This window comes from Culex pipiens, chromosome 1 (genome assembly GCF_016801865.2).
Source record: "Culex pipiens pallens isolate TS chromosome 1, TS_CPP_V2, whole genome shotgun sequence".
In the NCBI taxonomy this organism is placed as follows: domain Eukaryota; kingdom Metazoa; phylum Arthropoda; class Insecta; order Diptera; family Culicidae; genus Culex; species Culex pipiens.
In genome coordinates this window covers 129,781,279-129,799,525 of record NC_068937.1, presented here as the reverse complement: position 1 = coordinate 129,799,525, position 18,247 = coordinate 129,781,279, and the positions used below count along the sequence as shown (strand labels likewise).

General features: G+C 41.5%; 2 protein-coding genes across 8 annotated transcripts in view; one reads left to right on the top strand and one right to left on the bottom strand.

Annotated features, from left to right (window-relative positions):
* Positions 1 to 809: 809 nt before the first annotated feature.
* Positions 810 to 18,247, bottom strand: part of LOC120424276 (uncharacterized) — a 120,125-nt gene continuing 102,687 nt past the window's right edge. For 2 of the 7 annotated variants that reach the window (XM_052706469.1, XM_052706473.1), the window contains 2 exons: positions 5,189 to 5,385; positions 810 to 4,387 (listed from right to left, as the gene is read on the bottom strand). In XM_052706469.1, the coding sequence (XP_052562429.1) occupies positions 4,221 to 4,387; positions 5,189 to 5,385 (364 nt within the window). In that variant the 3' untranslated portion in view covers positions 810 to 4,220. Of the gene's footprint in view, positions 4,388 to 4,449; positions 4,636 to 5,188; positions 5,386 to 18,247 lie in introns of those variants that run through there. The other 5 variants (XM_052706470.1, XM_052706472.1, XM_052706471.1 and 2 more) reach the window with 5 other exon arrangements.
* Positions 11,909 to 17,388, top strand: LOC120421785 (probable multidrug resistance-associated protein lethal(2)03659). Its single transcript, XM_039585057.2, has 5 exons — positions 11,909 to 11,969; positions 12,918 to 13,461; positions 13,584 to 13,809; positions 13,870 to 16,834; positions 16,890 to 17,388. Exons 2-5 carry the CDS (start codon positions 12,940 to 12,942, stop codon positions 17,155 to 17,157), a joined length of 3,981 nt encoding a protein of 1,326 aa, XP_039440991.1. The 5' UTR covers positions 11,909 to 11,969; positions 12,918 to 12,939; the 3' UTR covers positions 17,158 to 17,388.

The following is an 18,247-nucleotide window of genomic DNA, read 5'->3' as shown; positions in this document are numbered from 1 at the left end:
AGCAGAGTTCTTACAGAGCTGGATATTCTTACAGCATTCTAGCAGAAATGTTCCACCGATCTAGCAGGATTCTGGCAGAACCAGCTCTGCTAGAGTATTTCGTGACTGGGTTTATCCGACCATGGGCAGTATAAAACCGTTAAAAAAAAACTCTGTAAATATCATATTTAATGATCCAATTTACCCCCGTGAGTCCCCAATGCAAACTCCCCACTTTGAAAGGATTCGCGGATCGCAGGTCTTTTTTCAACAGGAGTGGTGATGTGGTTCTGCCGTGTGCGAATGGATCACTACACCACCGTTCCTGTCAAAACTGTTAAATATAATTAGCAGAAGTCAAGAACTGAGATTGTTTAGAGGTTTGGAGTTCAAGAAATTTATTTTCGTTCAAAAAGGCATAAAGGAAGGTTTATTTCGGCACCGAGTAAAACAACGTCAGTTGTGTTTTGTTAGTTTATGTAAAGTAAATATGTTTTTAATAAAAGTTTTAAGTTCTGTAAAGTGATACATCTTAGCTAGGTATATTTTGTATTTTTAATCCATACTTTTTTATGAATATAGTTTCTGGTTGTAGTTTTTTTTTCATACTAGCTTTAATCGTTCCCTCTACAATATATAATTGAAGTAGTACCTTTTTATGGTTAGCTTAACTTTGCCTTTTTTTTAATCTTTTCTCTTCTCTACGCTTGCGGCTCTCGGTGTGAGTGTGGGTGTTGACGTGATGATTTTTTCTTCTTCATTTTCCACGTTTCTTTGCCTTTTTTTTTCGTAGAAAATAAACTTCAATAGAGTAGAGAGAGCGTGAAGCATTTGCGTTTCCAATGTCTTCTTAGTAAATAGAGGATAGAACAAGAATAGTCTCAAGATTTTAAATTCACTTTTTTTTTTTGGTTTGCGTTCTTTTAATAGTTTGTAGAAAATAGTTTTTGATAGCGTTTTTTTTTAGAGTTTTGTTAGTAAATAACGGCGCATCTCACGTGTTTGCATTCTTTCACCTTATATTTTCGTGTCATTATTACGCTACACTAATGTCACAACTTTCACTATCAGTTTTATTATTTTATTTTACTTTTCAATGTTTTCTAGACTTATTTTGTTTGTTGTTTGCTAATTCTTTGGGTGTATTCGCGGTGAAGGATGCTCGGCCCTATATGCAAGTGTGCGCTATTTATCAATATGAGCGAATGGATTTAATGTAAATGTTTGTGTGTGAAAGTGGTTAAAGTTACTGGAAAAAACATCTACTAATTTAAAGTACGCCCTATCGTTAAGTTCTACGCTAAAACTCTAAGTTGTTCGCTTTCGCCTTTTTGAGTTGGAGCAAAACGTAATAACTTTGAAATTCTTCCCCAAATTTCAAAATTCTAACGTTTTAAACTCGATGAAATCGTTCTAGTTGTCTTTGTGTAAAGTTCTTTTCTTTAGATTTTCAAGTGTGTTTGTTTTTGCTTTGTTTTAATATCTCAAGCTATTCTGTTCGTTTCTCTAAGTATTTTATTTGTGTGTGTATTTTTCATCTTCTATTTTTGCGTATTTTATCTCTCTTATCAGCTATTAACTATTCTTTAGTGGATGTTTATAATTCTTTGCATTCGTAACACATTTGTGAGTGTGTCAAAATAGAAATTGTTTTAAAGAGTTACATTTTATTCTTCTTCTTTTTCTTCTTCTGGTTGGTACGATTAAAAAGGGAGTGCTCTTTTGCAAACATTCAAATGTCGTTACGAAAAAGGTTTATTTTGTTTGAAATTTGTTTGGTTAAAGTCATGTTCTATGGAACGAAAATGGTTTCTGGTGCGTTTGCAGCATCGTGCAGCGTAAATCAAACTTTGTTCTCTTAAGACTACACTTTGTTTTCATCATTTAATCTCTGGTTTGGTTTAAGTTCTAGGAAAGCTTACTATTTGTCATTAGGTTTAAGTTAGTTCTTTTTTTTTTCAGCTAAACTACGTACCATCAATTAAAGCATTTATGTTCTTGGTTTGTTTGGTCGTTTACTTACTAAACAAGATGAAAAAATCACACTATGGGATAAACGGACCTTAACTTATAGCACAAACAGAAGCAGGGTATGGGGGATTCTAAAAATATGCGCTCAAATATTGGCTTTCATTTCTAGATTTAATTATATTACTACCTTTTTTTAAATGTTGTGTTCTTTTATGTGAGTATCATCATGTGCGGAAAAATTAACAAACTGTGTTCCGGCTAGCATGTGCGTCCTTCGCTTGAAGCTTCAAAGGGCGAAATATTTCTCAAAAAATCTTCCCCTATTTTGAGAGAAACATTCCGTGGGATGGCGCTCCGTTTCTGCAAGTGGACGACACTTGTCCGCTGTTACCGTTGGAAAAGAACAAAATTTTGTGAGAAGATGAAATTTGCTAGTCTTGGCTATTCAGGCAAGAGTTATTAGATTTATTTTTCGCTTCGTTTGTAATATCACATGCGCTCTCCATTGTAGATAGAGTTGTTTTTTTTTCTTGGTATTTTCTATTTTTTATATTAAGTAAATTCTAACAAAAGCCGTGTTAAAATCAGCCGTAAACTGAAGACTTTTCATTAGAAAGTATGTTTTTTTGGGTAACATTATCAAAAGTAGTTCTTTTAGAGATATTATTGAATTATAGCGATTTTGCACTTTCTGCCTGTTTTCGACGTCGTCTTTGGATTTTCTCTCTTTTTTTTCAGACACTATGTGTAAAGCAGTCATATTGTTTATGTCTAGTTAGTGTTATTTCAATGCATTTTTTACACATCATGTTTTTTTATTACGCGCTAGCCTTTCTCACCTTTCTTCACTAATCGCTATATAAGTAGAAGTAAAATCGTGGTGCCATTCCTTAATAATCCTTGCTGTCATCCCACTGTTTTGGGCTCGATCGACGGTGTCGCCGTCATCTGACTTCTGTTTTTGTTTGTGTTATTTAATTATTTTGATCTGGTTATTTTCGTAGAATTCAAAGAGGCTACCGCACTACTTCAAAATCTACCTGAATGTGTCTGAATTATTGTGGCATTCCGCCCCATGTTTATACGATTCCACACTCGTTCTTTTGATTTTGCTTTCTCTCATAAATTATTAGATTGTCATTTCTGTTTTGCGCGTGTTTTTTTTTTCAATCATCTCCGCTAAATTTGTGCTCTCTAGAAGCTGCACCGCTCGTACGCTACTGCTAGTGGAAAACTAAATTCCTTTAAAATGTTTAGAAAAGAACTTGTTTAAAACCAAAAACCATGTGTTTGCCGCAACTACTGAGTTTTATTTATTTTTAACAAGATATGTTCCAGCGAGTGGAAACGCCGTCTACTCGGGATTTGCTGGAGAGAAGTACTAGAGCTGTGCTCTCGCTACGGATTATTTTGGAAATATAACTGCTAGGCTTGCTTTTTTCTGGATTATGACCGCTAACTGGTAAAATGTAACCTCTGGATTATGCTCTTTTAAAAGTTGACAAGTGAGAAACAAAATAAATTTTAAAAATAAAAGGTATTTTAATCGCTTTGACAGGTGGGCGCGTGCGCGCCCGTTCTACTACCTCCAACGGGGGGAGCGCTAGGTTAAAATTTCACTTTTCTCCTCTTCGCAACTACGGATATGACGATGATTCTTCGCATTTAATGACGATACGCGCCGCGCCTACTGCGGCTAAATTCTAGTACCACCTTTGTGTTTATTAGTCCATTTTAAAATTTCCACCAGGAGGGGGTGGTGGAAAATGGGTTGCTGCGGTTTTTATTCTGGTTGGAAGATGCTACTGAAAGGTTTGTTTTTTTTTTTCCTTCTAGAAATAGCTATAAGACTCTAAAATTCGATTTTTCATATTTGCTGCGTTGTTCCTCTCGAGTTTCATTTTTTTTAGGTTTTGCTGGTGCGAAAGACCTCCCTCTCACGTTGTCCGTAATTTAGTTTTGTTTCTTGTTTTTTTCTTATTAGAGAGTTAAGCAACTGTGTAAGGATTAGCGGTTCTCACTTTCATAAAAGATCACTTCTGTACTTCAGATTAAGTGGCATTTCTAGTATTTAATTTTTCTTTAATTGGTTTCGTGTTCTACTTCCTTTAAGTTTTACTTTTATTTGAATGTTCTGAAACTCGTTTCCGCTGTTTTAAAGTGGTCCCTAGCGACTGAAATTTTTTACGTCTCCGTTCTAGTACTGCAGTTGATATCGTTCCGAGTCATGGTTCCGTTTTAAAATTGTGGTCATCATCATCATCATCAGCTTACGAGCGAATTTCCGCAATCTCCACGGTGACGCTCTCGTTCTGGTGCGAGTTGGTCGCGGTCGAGTGGGCGGCCGTTCCGTTGTCCTTGGCGTGCTGGCTGCGGTTCGAGCGGGTCGAGGTCGCCGATGCGTTGCTGCTGCCGCGCGAGCCCCGCCGGGAACCTGCTGCGTCGACGGCGTGTATGTGTGTGGTGAACAGGTGATGAAACGGAAGTAGTATTTTGTTGTTTTGGAAAGAGACAAACATGAGGGGAGAGTAGTTTATTAACGGAAAAAAGAATACGAAACTTAAAAATGTAGAGGGGCGTGAGGGAGGTACTAGAGGCGCGATAGGTAAGAAGGTTTGGTAGTAGTAGAGGTGGTGGTTCCAACCATTTATGCAGGAAAACGTGTCTCTACTGGAGAGTGGTGGCCTATTGGTTTGGGTATACGAAAAAAAAGAACATTCGGTCACAATTATGTGAGGTTGCACTAGGGACTCTGTCATACATGAGATTAATTCGGTTCGGAATTCTACACCGCCATTCAAAAGGTGCAGTGATCTACACTAAACAACAACACTCCAACTACGTATGATTTTGAAGGTACCTCCATCGTTACCAAAAAATCCATTTTCATCATTGGATCGTCCTAAAAAGTCGTACCTGAAAAAATATTTCTACAACACCCACAGAATCGCATTCTAGTACTGCACTACCACCGAACACGTCAACTTACCAGGAAATGCTACAATCGGCGTCCAACCAACTACCTGTAACGCAATTCGTATGAACTCTACGTGAACAACACGCACTACGGTGCAAGAAACGGATAGAAGAGGTCACTAGTTTCGAGGAAAGATCATCAACCGGAGGTCACCGGATCAAACATCAACAACAACTCGAACAAACGGGATAGAAAAGTACGGGAAGGACAAACGCGCGCGCGTTCCGCGCCGCGCCCTCCCGCGTATCCAGGGGTACAGACCTAGCTTACCTATCGACGCGTTCGGCGAGTGGGGACGCAGCGAGGCCATGCTCGGTTGGCGGGACGGTAGCCGAACGGACATCCGCGAGCCGCGACGTTCCTGGCCGTGGAGCAGCTTGTTGTCGCGCAGCAGCGACACGTTCATCAGGCGCGGGTTCGGCGTGTTGAAGATGGTCCGGTTATCGCGCCAACGGGCCCTGTTGGAAAAAAGGAAAGTTTTTTTTTGTTTTAATCTCACTCGGTCTTGGTCTCAATTGTTTGTTAATATCGAATGATTTGAAATCGTCACTAATATATCAGTTGTTTTAGCGCTTTACTCTTGATAACTGAAGAGTACCAATACAATTCAATAATTCAACAGTTTAACCATCAATAGAGTTATCTACGTGCGCATGTATTGCGTGTACGTACACGATGGATTTCTAGGTTAAAATTTGTACCCGCCAGCAAAAACAAATGGTAAGCTAGTGTGCGTGAGATCGGGCTTAGATAGCTCTATAGAGTTATCTAAGCCTGCTTTCACGCACACTAGCACACCACTTGTTTGGCTGACCGGTACAAAATTTAACCACAATGTTTTTCGTGTACGTACACGCAATACATGCGCACGTAGATAACTCTATTTGAATAATATGAAACTCACCACATCAATTTCAAATTCACCACAGCTCATTTACAAGCGTTTTGCAGTGTAGTCCTAAAGCCTTATGTAAATTTTTATGTACAACGGTTAAAAACACGATTAAAAAAATGCACGGGGCAAAATGCACTCGGTATTGGGAAGATTTTTCAAAGGAAAAAATCATAAAAATTGGAAGCTTAACTTTGCTAAACCATGCTGGACAAATTTGAGCATCGTAGGATAAAAACAGCTTAAGTTATTTGCAAAACTTTAAAATATTGCGTTTTGATCTAATTTTCATTGAACTTTTAATATGATTTTTGGACAATTGGGTCCTAAAATGAAGCTTAGATTGCTGATATTATTGTTTACAGCGATAAAGCTTATTTTTCTGAGTACAATGACCCTTTGTACGACCACATAGAGTTTAAAATTGATTTTTAAATCAATTTTGAAAAATTAACCTCGCGGTCCTTCTTGAAGGAAAAGCTCCTACTTGACAGCTCGTTCCAAGGGGACCATAGTTGATCCATCGAAAAAATGTTGTCTTGTCAAAAAAAAATTTCGCATTAAAATGAAAAAAAGTGATCAGAAATGGTTTTTAATCGTGTTTTTTACCGTTGTACATAAAAATTTACATAGGGCTTTAGTACCCAATTGAGGTTTTGCAGCGCGACTGTGTTTCAAATGTAGGTGGCGCCAAAATGAGGTTACTTGCCAAAAATCGCATTCCTTTCTGCTGGATTGAAGAACAAAATCGCTTATTTCTCATGATTCCCTGCATCAATCATAATGAAACTGGTTGCAAAAGACGAGAAAAATTTTTTGCTTTAAAATAATGAACATCAATTTTTGGGCGCGCAAAAATTTGTGACCTTTTTCTTTAAAAAACATGTTTTGGAACACGAAAAAATTAGTTTCCCCGTATATATCAATGAAATATACAGTTATATAGTTGATAACAAATGAGTTAACGTATATTCAACAATTTTTATTGATTTTTGACAGACTTTCTTGCCAAATAGTCCAAATTACTATCTTTTTATAAATTTACAGTTTTCTCATAGAAAAATCAAACAAATATTGGAAAGTTGTACACCAAATTGTTGGAAATAATTTTTCTCATCCGAATCCGGCATAAGTTTTATAAAAATGTTGATTATGAAGGAAAAAACACATTTTTTCAAAAAATCATAGGTTTACGCTATTTGTTCATAGGTGGCGACATGTGTCTTTTAGCTTTGCTGCAAATTCTCTATAGAAAAATCAAACAAATATTGGAAAGTTGTACACCAAATTATCAGAAATAATTTTTCTCATCTGAATCCGGCATAAGTTTTATAAAAATATTAATTATGAAGGAAAAAACACATTTTTTCAAAAAATCATAGGTTTACGCTATTTGTTCATAGGTGGCGACATGTGTCTTTTAGCTTTGCTGCAAATCCTCTATAGTCGAAATTACTATCTTTTTCTAAATATACAGTTTTCTCATAGAAAAAATAAACAAATATTGGATAGTTGTACACCAAAATGTTGGAAATAATTTTCCGAATCCGGCATAAGTTTTATAAAAAAACAAGCTCTTCCCGGCAAACTTCGTCCTGCCCTTTTTTTGGTTTTCTGACGTTTCTAGCTTGTTTGCTTATTCAGCCTCCTGTGATCAAAATTTGATTTTACGCAGCTTTTCCCATACAACCTGCAGATTTTCCGGAATCGGTTCCAGAGTGGCCAAAGTTGTAACTTTTTGACGTAAGAACCTTCCTTGGGCTTATACGAACCCAACGCAACAAAGAGCACCTCGATCTGACGCTCCGTATTGAGTGATTCGACAGAAACGTGCACGCATCCTGGTGGCGAGTAGAAGCACTACGCGACGATGTTCGGAATGACAGCGTGCTTGGAAATATTAATTTTTTTTGCAGTTTTTGATTTTTATTTCATTCAAATATTTTTTAACATCGATGAAAGTTATTGTAAAGTGTGGCAATTGCAAAAACGAATCGAATGATGTATAAATCATAGAAGCTGAGTTAATTTTTCATGCTTTTTTCTTCGAATTTACCAAAAAGCTCTTTTGAAAAATTGATTTAAATAAGATTTAATTGATTGATAATGCTCCTTATGTGTGGATTATTGATAGAACAGACTATTAGAGTCATATTACAGCATAATTACAATAATTTTCTTTAAAAATGACCAGTTATTCGAATTTTTCCAAAAAAATCCAAAAAATCACCAAAAAGCTTTTTTAAGATCAATATTTTGGTCAAACAGGAAGAAAAGTAATGTTTAAACACTTTTACATTACATTTGATAATTACTTTCAACTTTTGCAACATATAACTCAAGTTATCCAAAATATCGATCATCTTTTTAGAAAAATCGTCTAAATAAAATACCAGTCAAAATTAATCGCTACAATTCACCACGCATTATGATCGTTAGCGAAATTGCCACACTTTGCCATAACCCACTTTTCTGAAAATGTTTGATTTTTCATTATAAACGCATTTTTTCCCTTAAAACTGCTCAAAATGTATGGGGGCTGTCATTCCGAACACCGCTGGAACAACAGCGAACCTAGCGGAAAAAATGTCGTCGAATTCTTCAATTGAACTGATTCGCGTTCGAACAAAAACGTCGAAATTTTTTATATATATAGATGTTGATTTTGAAGGTGAAAAAACATTTTTCTAAGAATCATAGGTTTACGCTATTTGTTCATAGGTGGCGACATGTGTCTTTTAGCTTTGCTGCAAATCCTCTATGGATAGATGAGTCCGAAAATATAAAAAAATATTGAATTTTATGCAAAAAGCGTGCTCGGGGCAAAATGCACCGCTGTGATGCTTCTTTGTAGAAACAGCGGTGTCATCTAGTGGTGACTAGTGAAAACTGCTTTTACCCGGTGCATTTTGCCCCGCATAATTGTTTGAAATGAAACAAAATTGTTTTTAGAAATTTGCTATTTTTAAACAACTTTGAGGCTTTTTAAGACTTTTTTTCACATGGATGATGAAGAATAATAGTTGTTTTAGAACATCTAACAAAAGTCTTGCACAGAAATGCTGTTATGGATGAGAAATCACAGTTTTCCCTTAGGGGGTGAATATTACCCCCTCTCCCCCTAATGCAAAAAAAAAAAAATAAAAAATGACAAGACAACATTTTTTCCATGGATCAACTATGGTCCCCTTGGAACGAGCTTTCAAGTAGGACCTTAGGGTTCGTTCAAAAATTACGTCCATTATTAGGGGGGGGGGGGGGTCTGAAGTTTGTGACAGCCCATGTTAAAGGTATAGGAAAAGTGCGTGACAGGGGGAGGGGGGGGTCTGAAATCCTGAAAATCTCTGGACGTAATATTTGAACAAACCCTTATCTGTCAAGAAGGACCGCTACGTTAATTTTTCAAAATTGATTTAAAAATCCAAAATCCAAATCCTTTGCGGTCGTTCAAAGGGCCATTTTACTAGGAAAAATGAGCTTTATCGTTGTGAACAATAATATCCCAAATTTAAGCTTCATTTTAGGATCCAATTCTCTACGAAATCGGCCGATTTTGACATTTTTTTTTTGTATTTTTTATTTGTCTCAAACGTTGTGGGGACTTTCCCTATCACCAAAGAAGCCATTTTGTGGCATTGGTTCACCCATACATGCAGTTTTGGCAGCTGTCCATACAAAAATGGTACGTAAATATTCGAAATTTTCTGATCAATTTGTTGTCTTCGGCAAAGCTGTCCGATTTTTTTATTAACTTTTTTTCACAAAAACTCTATTTCCCAAAATCCATATTTTTTTTATTTTCGAGATTGTATGATGTTTTAGGGGATAGGACAAAACCCCGTAACTTTTGAGCCATAGAGAAGTATGGTCAAAAATTTTGCCGTCGAGTTATGAATTTTGGGAAAAAAATGTGATTTAAAAAAAAAACGAAATTTCAAACATCATTTTGTTTTTAATCATATTTTTTATGTAAAATTGAATTTGCAATAATATACTTAACAGATTTTTTTTTGATTAAGTGCACGTTTTCAAGATACAGTAACCGAAAGTTTGATTTCAGCGAAATATTTGTAGTTATTCGATTTTTCATATTTACCATGAGTGACCATTTCTGGAAATATTTTTTTTAAGTTCAGAAAATTTGCTATAAAATTTTTGAGCGATATTGAAGATTGGACGGCTAAATTGGATTTTTTTAATGTCTCACCCAAGCAACTCTCCATTTTGTATTGCCGATGTCTCTCAGCAAGTAATGGTTCAATTTTCAATGTTAAAAAATGAAACATTTGTGAAATTTTCCAATCATTTCGAAAAAAATATTTTGAAATTTTTAGAATTAGGACTAGCATTTCAAATAGGCGTAATATAGAATGTTTGCCTATTTGAGAAAATTAATATTTAACAAATTTAATTTTTTTGTATGCCTGTATCTCAGCAACCACTTGACCGAATTTGAAAGTTCAAAAACGAAAATTATAGAGAATTTTCGCTGCTAAATTTTGTTTTTCAGAAATGGACAAAGATGGACTCTACTTTTACCCTCTAATGGCCACATTTTTTAAAGTTTTCTCGTGTTTAACGTCAAACAGACTTTTGCACCAAGATTTTTGTTACAGATATTATAGTATCTTCAAAACTACGGGAACTATTGAGATAATTTTTTATTCATCCCTTAAACAATTTACAATAAAGTTTGTTTATTTTTTATTATCAGACTGTTGCAGGATGGGGTCCGTAAGTTTGACAGTTTTGGAGTAAGAAGACAACATCTTATTTGGTTGCTGTGCACCCTTATGGTGAGTTTCCGTAATGCAAATTTATCGCTGAATCATTGATTGATAGGTTTTTTAATTTTCAGTCCAACTTATTTGATTTTTTCAAACATCTTGCAAACAAGCATATTTGAACAAACCCTTAATTTATTGGTTAGTTTAGGATCATTCAAATTGGTCGTTAAATTGTTGATTAAAGAATTTAAAATGAGATTAGATTAAATTAGAGATTTACGTCTGCTTTGCTGTGAAGTTTCTTACATCAATGTTATAACTCAAACAAAAAATGTGTTATCAAGTTATAACTCATTGACTTTCGCTTTTTTACGCACACATTCTAGCTGGTCGTGGTATCTTATCACAACGTGGTGGCAAGTTTGAGTTATCTGCCCTCATCATGAGTTTGTGTGTACAGAGAGACCAACCCTTGTTCAGAAGTGTTTGAAATTCCGTTAGCATTGCCACCATTGCCATCAGTTGTGAAATTGAGAATAATTCTCAAATTTGGCGCCAATCTGTCAAGGTTGCCAACGCTTGTTAGATAAATTTATTTTTGTTTGCAAATCAGTGGACAGATATAAGCGGTTGAGTATAAGAGGGCAGCACGAGGGAACCATCCCGGCTGTTGATATCGGGAAGTGAGGACAACAAGTTTGTAGACGATTCGTCAGATACCACGCGTGTGTGTATGATCGATTAGATAAGAACACGAGAAGTGCACTGAATTGTTTACCGCCACATTCACAACATTGGCTGATTGATTGGAATAGTGATAAATTTCAAGGTGATTTAATGAACTTAGAAAAATAATTGTTATACATATTTGATTATTGATTACAAAAATAAATGATCAGCGAGTGAGTGTGCAAAATAAATGTTATAATTTAAATATTTTAAACTAAATAAAACCTAAACATAAAACAAATCAATTGTTTACGTACACATTTGGACACATTCATACATCATAATGTTCGATGCAAGATAATCAATCATCTTCACACATTCTTTACAGCAGCATAACTGCTGCAAGTTTGCAAATCTCGTGTCCCATTATGCGAAACAGGTAGCCCCGTTCTGAATCCGCTGATGCATGGCAACAAACACGCAGAACCATAAATCTAAAACATAAACGATGCACTCGCTCTCTCTTCCTCTCTCCCGCTCCCTAAACAAACACGACAACAAAGAGAGGAAAAAAAGAGAGTTCACACCAAGCCTACTACCACTGCTATGCTGCGCCGCGACTAACAAACTCTCTCGTCTGCTCCGCAGCTGTCATTGTGAAGCCGTCGCTCGCCGGGACCGGACTCAACCAGTACGCTCGTTCGCCGGTTTTCGGGGGCAGAACATCGGACAGCTGTTTTCTCCACTGCGCTAGGTAAGCGTGTGAGTGTGTGGTATTCCGGCTCATTCGGGTTCTTTTCTTTCCCACTGTTTGTTGTAGCATCATTAAGCGCAAGTCAGCTGGCGGAGGAGTCGTTCCGGAGAAGAAGGGATTCGAACGGTACATTTCACAACCTTTGAGGCGGCAGAATCGCCAGAGACGCGTTCCAGCGGTCGCGCCGGTGAACTTTGTGCGCATTTTTTGTATGAGCGTGACGCGTTACAATTTTCGGAATAAAGAAAAGTTTGTGAAGTTCGTACTAGAAGTGAGAAATCAATTTCGTTTCTCGAGGTCGGAACCAAACGGAACAAAGAGCGTGTCGCTGCGCGACTGTCAAAACAATCCGATAAATTTGCGAATCAAAGCGGGTGGTGCAACAAAACCCAGTCAAGGTTCCGCTGCGGCAGACAAAGTGAATTACGTTGTCGGCACGAACGTCACGGTTGGACGCTATTTCGCTGATTCTAATTTCGTTGATACTGGCGTACGCGATGGTAGATAGAAGGTGTGGCCACCGCCGTGATGATACAGGGCTTAATATTGGTAAAAACATCTCTCGTGTCTATCGATCAAATAATCGGAACGTTCACAAATGCAAATAGTTTCGGAGCCGGATATTGAGTAAATGTTTCAGCACGTGACCGAGTCGTGAGACGCTGGCTTCACGATTCAATCTATTGATTGTGTCCCACAAGAGTTAATTGACCACACAGACGACTAAGCATGATGTTGCGAAATTATTTTCTCCGTACGGATCCCGGCAAAACCGGCTCAAACCGCTGCGCTATGCTGACTCTGATTGATGGGCGCACAAATCTGCACGCGAGAGCGCGCGTCGCGCAAAAGTGAGAGCGTGACCCAGTTCTCGGGAATTTCGCACACCCAGCTGAGCCACTTGAGCTGACGCATCGGAACTAATCCCGCTTTAATTTTCTTCTCCAGGTAACTCCCACTTGACGCAGCCATGAATCGTGACAAGGACTTCAGCAAGAACAAGCTGGAAAACCCCGTCCAGAATGCCTCGTTCATCTCGCGGCGGACCTTCTGGTGGTTGAAGGACATCTTTCGGGCGGGGCAACGGAAGGCAATCACAGAGGACTTGCTGTACGCGAGCTTGCCGGAACACCGCAGTGGTCAGCTGTCGGAGCGCTTCGAGCGGTTGTGGACTGAGGAGTTGGTCCGACCTCAGCCCAGCTTGATGCGGACGTTCTGTCGAGCGTTTGGAGCGGTTACGCTGTTCTGGGGACTGCTGTTTTCAGTGCTGGAAACGGCGAATAGAGTTGCGCAACCGCTGCTCCTTGGAGCTCTAGTGTCTTACTTCTCGCCGGGACAAACCGAAATTAGTGAACGCGAAGCGTACTACTACGCGGCCGGCATCATCGTGTGTTCGCTGATCCCAGTACTTACATTCCATCCGTTCATCCTGTTCATATTCGAAATTGGCCTTAAGCTACGCGTCGGCGCTTCCTGTCTAATCTACAATAAGGTAAGTGTGTTGAGGCGGCTCCCGGGTGTCGCGTGTCAGTCACACGAACAGATAACGATGTGCAAACATCGAGGCCTACTCAGTTTAGTGAGGTGTTGCTAATTGAGCGCGTTTCGTTACAGTCGCTGAGGCTCACCAAGTCAACGACCGCCACCGACGGGCTGAGCGGGAAGATACTCAACCTGCTGTCCAACGATGTCGGGAAGTTCGACATCGCGCTTGCGTTCATCCACGACCTGTGGAAAGGCCCTATGGAGGCTCTACTGTTGGGTTACTTTATCTACATTGAGATTGGCTACTCCGGACTGCTCGGAATGGGTTTCCTGCTCAGTTTTATCCCATTGCAAGGTAGGTCGTAAACTCAGACAACAAAACTCTTTAAAACTCAAACAAGCTTCCCCGTTTTAGCCTGGATCGGCAAAAAGACGGCCACCTACCGGATGAAGGCGGCCAAGCGAACCGACCTGCGCGTTCGCTTCATGAACGAAATCATTCAGGGCATCCAGGTGATCAAAATGTACACCTGGGAGAACTCGTTCGCCAAAATGGTGGAAACCGTCCGGCGGAAGGAGATCAACGCAATCCGCGGCGGAGCGTACGTCCGAGCGACGCTCATCTCCTTCTTCGTAGTGTCCCGGGTATCAATCTTCCTGAGTTTACTGTCGTACACCTACACCGGCAACGTAATCACCGCCCGCAAGGTGTTCATCGTGACCAGCTTCTACAGCATCCTGAACGAATCGATGGTGCACTTTTGGCCGATGGCCATCACGTTCTGCGCCGAGGGGTACATCTCGATCAAGCGGGTGCAGGAGTTCCTTCTGACTGCTGAGGGGAAGGAAAAGCTTAGGGTGGACAAGGCGGTGTCGCCTACTGTGTTGATCGAAGACGAGGAAAAGCGGAAGGAGCAAGCCAACGGGAAGCTGGCGGAAAAGGAAGAAGTCGAGCAGCTGCTGCCGGCGAAGCGGGTCGTGAACGTGAACTGTGAACGCAAGGGAATCGTGCTGGAGGGCGTAACGGCCAAGTGGGTTGTGAGTGCGGAAGAAGCGAACGTGGGAATAGCTGGGGTGACGAGCACGGTGAATCAGGGACAGTTGTGCGTTGTGATTGGACCGGTGGGGTCGGGCAAGTCTACGCTGTTGCAAGTGCTACTGGGGGAGTTGGACGTCGACGAGGGAATGGTTCAGATCAATGGGTCGGTTAGTTATGCGGCGCAGGAGCCGTGGCTGTTCGAGGGAAGCATACGGAACAACATTCTGTTTGTGGAGGATTTCGACGAGCAGCGGTACTTGGACGTGGTAAGGGTTTGTGCGCTGGAGAGAGATTTTCAGCTGTTTCCACATGGAGATCAAACGATCGTTGGTGAGCGTGGTATTAGCTTGAGTGGAGGTCAGAAGGCGAGAGTCAATTTGGCCCGGGCGATCTACAAGAAGAGTGACATCTACCTGCTGGATGATCCTCTGTCAGCTGTGGATACGCACGTTGGTAAGCACATCTACGAGATGTGCATTCGCGAGTTCCTAGCGGACAAAGTATGCGTTCTGGTGACGCATCAACTGCAGTATTTGAAGGACGTACAGCACATCATGCTTATGAACGGGGGATCGGTGGAAGCCCAGGGAACGTATCGAGAAATCAAGAAAACTCAGCTTGACTCGATAGTGGCGTTGACACCGGAGGAATCTCCCACGGAGAACAAGTTCGAGAAGGACTTCCAGAAGCTGACCGCGCACAGCGAGAAGGTCAACCTGGACCAGGAAAAGCAGGAGGAGGTGGAGGAATCTCAGGGCGAAGGCTCGGTGAGCATGTCCGTGTACAAAACGTACATCACTGCGATCGGCAGCTGCGGCTGGATCTTTTTCATCTCGGTGCTGGTAGTGTTGGCCCAGGTTGCCGTCAGCGGGGTGGACTTTTTCGTCGCTCAATGGGTCAACTGGGAGGAGTCGCTGGGGCTGGAGGTAATCGAGCAAAGCGAAAATGGAACAACTATCGAACCACCCGCCGATCACAGCGAAGAACGCCAGCGATACGTGCTGATCTACAGCATCCTGATCGGGTTTTTCGTGTATCTGATCCTCCAGCGCACGTTCTCCTTCTTCTACGTGTGTCTACGAATCTCAATGAACCTGCACGATCGCATGTTCCGTGGCCTAACGCGAGCCACGATGCACTTCTTCAACAGTAACCCGTCCGGGCGAATCCTGAACCGCTTCTCGAAGGACATCGGAGCGATCGATACGACACTGCCGATGTCGCTGATCGACTGTTTGGTGTTCTTCCTGGAGATGATCTCCGTTGTGGTGCTCGTGTCGATCGTCAACTACTGGTTCCTGGTGCCAACGGCGGTGATTGCGATTCTCATGTTCTTTATCCGGAAGGTTTACCTGAACACTTCGCGGGTCGTCAAGCGCATAGAATCGGTGAACCGATCGCCGATCTTTACCCACGCGAACGCCACCCTGCAGGGACTGTCCACGATCCGTGCCTTCCAGGCGCAAAAGGTGTTGAGCAGGGAGTTCAACGAACAGATGGACGTCAATACGGCCGCGTGGTACATCTTCATCACGACTACGCGAGCGTTCGCCTTCTGGCTGGACGTGGTCTGCGTGATCTACATTGCGGTGGTGACGCTGAGCTTTCTGGTGATGGGCCAGAACTCGCTCGGAGGAAGCGTCGGGTTGGCCATCACGCAGACCATTAGTTTGATCGGGATGTGCCAGTGGGGAATGCGTCAATCGGCGGAGCTGGAGAACCAGATGGTGTCGGTGGAGCGTGTCAACGAGTACACGAACCTGACGGCGGAACCTCCGCTGGAGACGGCGCCCAAGCATCGACCGCAGCGCAACTGGCCAGAGAATGGGGTGATCAAGTTCTTCAACGTCGACTTGAGGTACTCGGAAGATGGGGAGAAGGTGCTGAAAGACTTGAGCTTTACGGTACAGTCGAACGAGAAGATTGGTATCGTTGGAAGAACCGGAGCGGGCAAGTCTTCGCTGATTCAAGCACTGTTCCGGCTCGCTCCTTACGAAGGGACGATCGAGATCGACGACATCGACACCAAGACGCTCGGACTGAGGGATCTTCGCAGCAAGATCTCGATCATTCCGCAGGATCCGATTCTGTTCTCGGGAACGCTGCGAAGCAATCTGGATCCGTTTGAGGAGAAGAGCGACGAAGAGCTGTGGCGAGCGCTGGACCAGGTCGAGCTGAAGGAAGCCGTCTCATCGCTGGCCGGTGGACTAGAGTGCAAGATGTCCGACGGGGGTACCAACTTCAGCATGGGCCAACGACAGCTGGTCTGCCTGGCGAGGGCCATCCTGCGGAACAACAAGATTCTGGTGCTGGACGAAGCGACTGCCAACGTCGATCCGGAGTGAGTTCTTCAATTCGTAGTATATTCTTGAACCTAACTAAAACTTCCATTTCAGAACGGACAAACTCATCCAGACCACGATCCGGGGCAAGTTTGCCGACTGCACAGTATTAACGATCGCGCACCGGCTGCACACCGTCATGGACAGCGACCGGGTGCTGGTGATGGACGCGGGCCGCGTCGTCGAGTTTGGCCACCCGCACGAGCTGCTGCACGGTCCCTCGGGGTACCTGCGGCGGTTGGTCGACCAGACGGGCGTTGCGACGGCGGCGCTGCTGATGCGGATAGCGGACGAAAATCATCGGAAACTCAAGGAGCAGTAGGAACACAAAGAACAAACACACACACACACAGGAACTGCCTCAAGATTAGTGATTTAGCGTAGGGACAAAAGTGCTTAAACATTTGATTTTAATGATACTAGCTAGGAAACATTTAGCAACTTTTTTGTACTTAGACCCGGTGAGAAACGGTAAATTAGACGACAAGCAATACACAGAACAAAGTGTCTTTTAAATAAAATTGGAACACGTGCTAAAAATAGCGATCTTGCAGTCATTCGGTCTTTTTAATTAAACTCTGAAAATTTCCTTCATATTAGCGTCTACATGATAAATAACTAATCTGAACCAATCATCGAGTTTCGCTTTGACTATTTTTTGGATAAATATTGAATTAATTTATCTTGCAGAGAACAAATAAAATCAGATACTTTATTGCGGATTTCAGAGATTTTTAGACAATCGTGCAATTTGTGGAAAGCTCTCCAACAAAGTGCACACCTCAAACTACAGCTGAAAAAAACTATCCAAGACACACACCCTAGTTTGAAACTGTTCTAAAGTGGTCGAAAGCAACAAAGCTCAGTCGAGACACGCACCACTCTAGGCGAAAGGGGGGGAGAAGGGGTAGGATTTCAAGTGTGCAAATATTTGGTGTGCAGTTATGATTTGCAAGGGTGGAGAATTTGGTGCAAAGTGTGCAATATTTGGTTTAAAATCTTCAATCTTCGTTCGCAAAAGGTGAAGCAAACCCAACCGGCGATGACAACGAAAATCTTGATGGAAAACTCTCATTTCAATGCAAATTTTATCGCCACCACAGCCAGTGCCATGTGCGCGGCACAAGCTACGCAATCCCACCGAATCATGACAAGAGAAAACTTAATTAACGCCCGACTAAACTCTGCCACTTGACAACTGTTCACGGCAGTTGATACCGGCGGACTATCTTTTTAAAGGGGAACTCCCCCCAAAAATCAATACCAAAATGACGTGTTCGCACCATCTACACAGATAGTGAGTTGAAAAGCATCAAGCATCACATAAACATCGCACCGATCGCACCTACGAGCACCAGCTGATAACGCTGGCCAGTTTCAAATTGAAACTGTAAATAAAGGTACGGCAAACG

Bases quoted from the DNA above. Each gene is read 5' to 3' on its own strand.
- LOC120421785 (XM_039585057.2), top strand. From the start codon at position 12,940: ATGAATCGTGACAAGGACTTCAGCAAGAACAAGCTGGAAAACCCCGTC. The intron at 13,462-13,583 runs GTAAGTGTGTTG...GTTTCGTTACAG, and splicing joins CCTGTCTAATCTACAATAAG to TCGCTGAGGCTCACCAAGTC. The intron at 16,835-16,889 runs GTGAGTTCTTCA...CTTCCATTTCAG, and splicing joins ACTGCCAACGTCGATCCGGA to AACGGACAAACTCATCCAGA.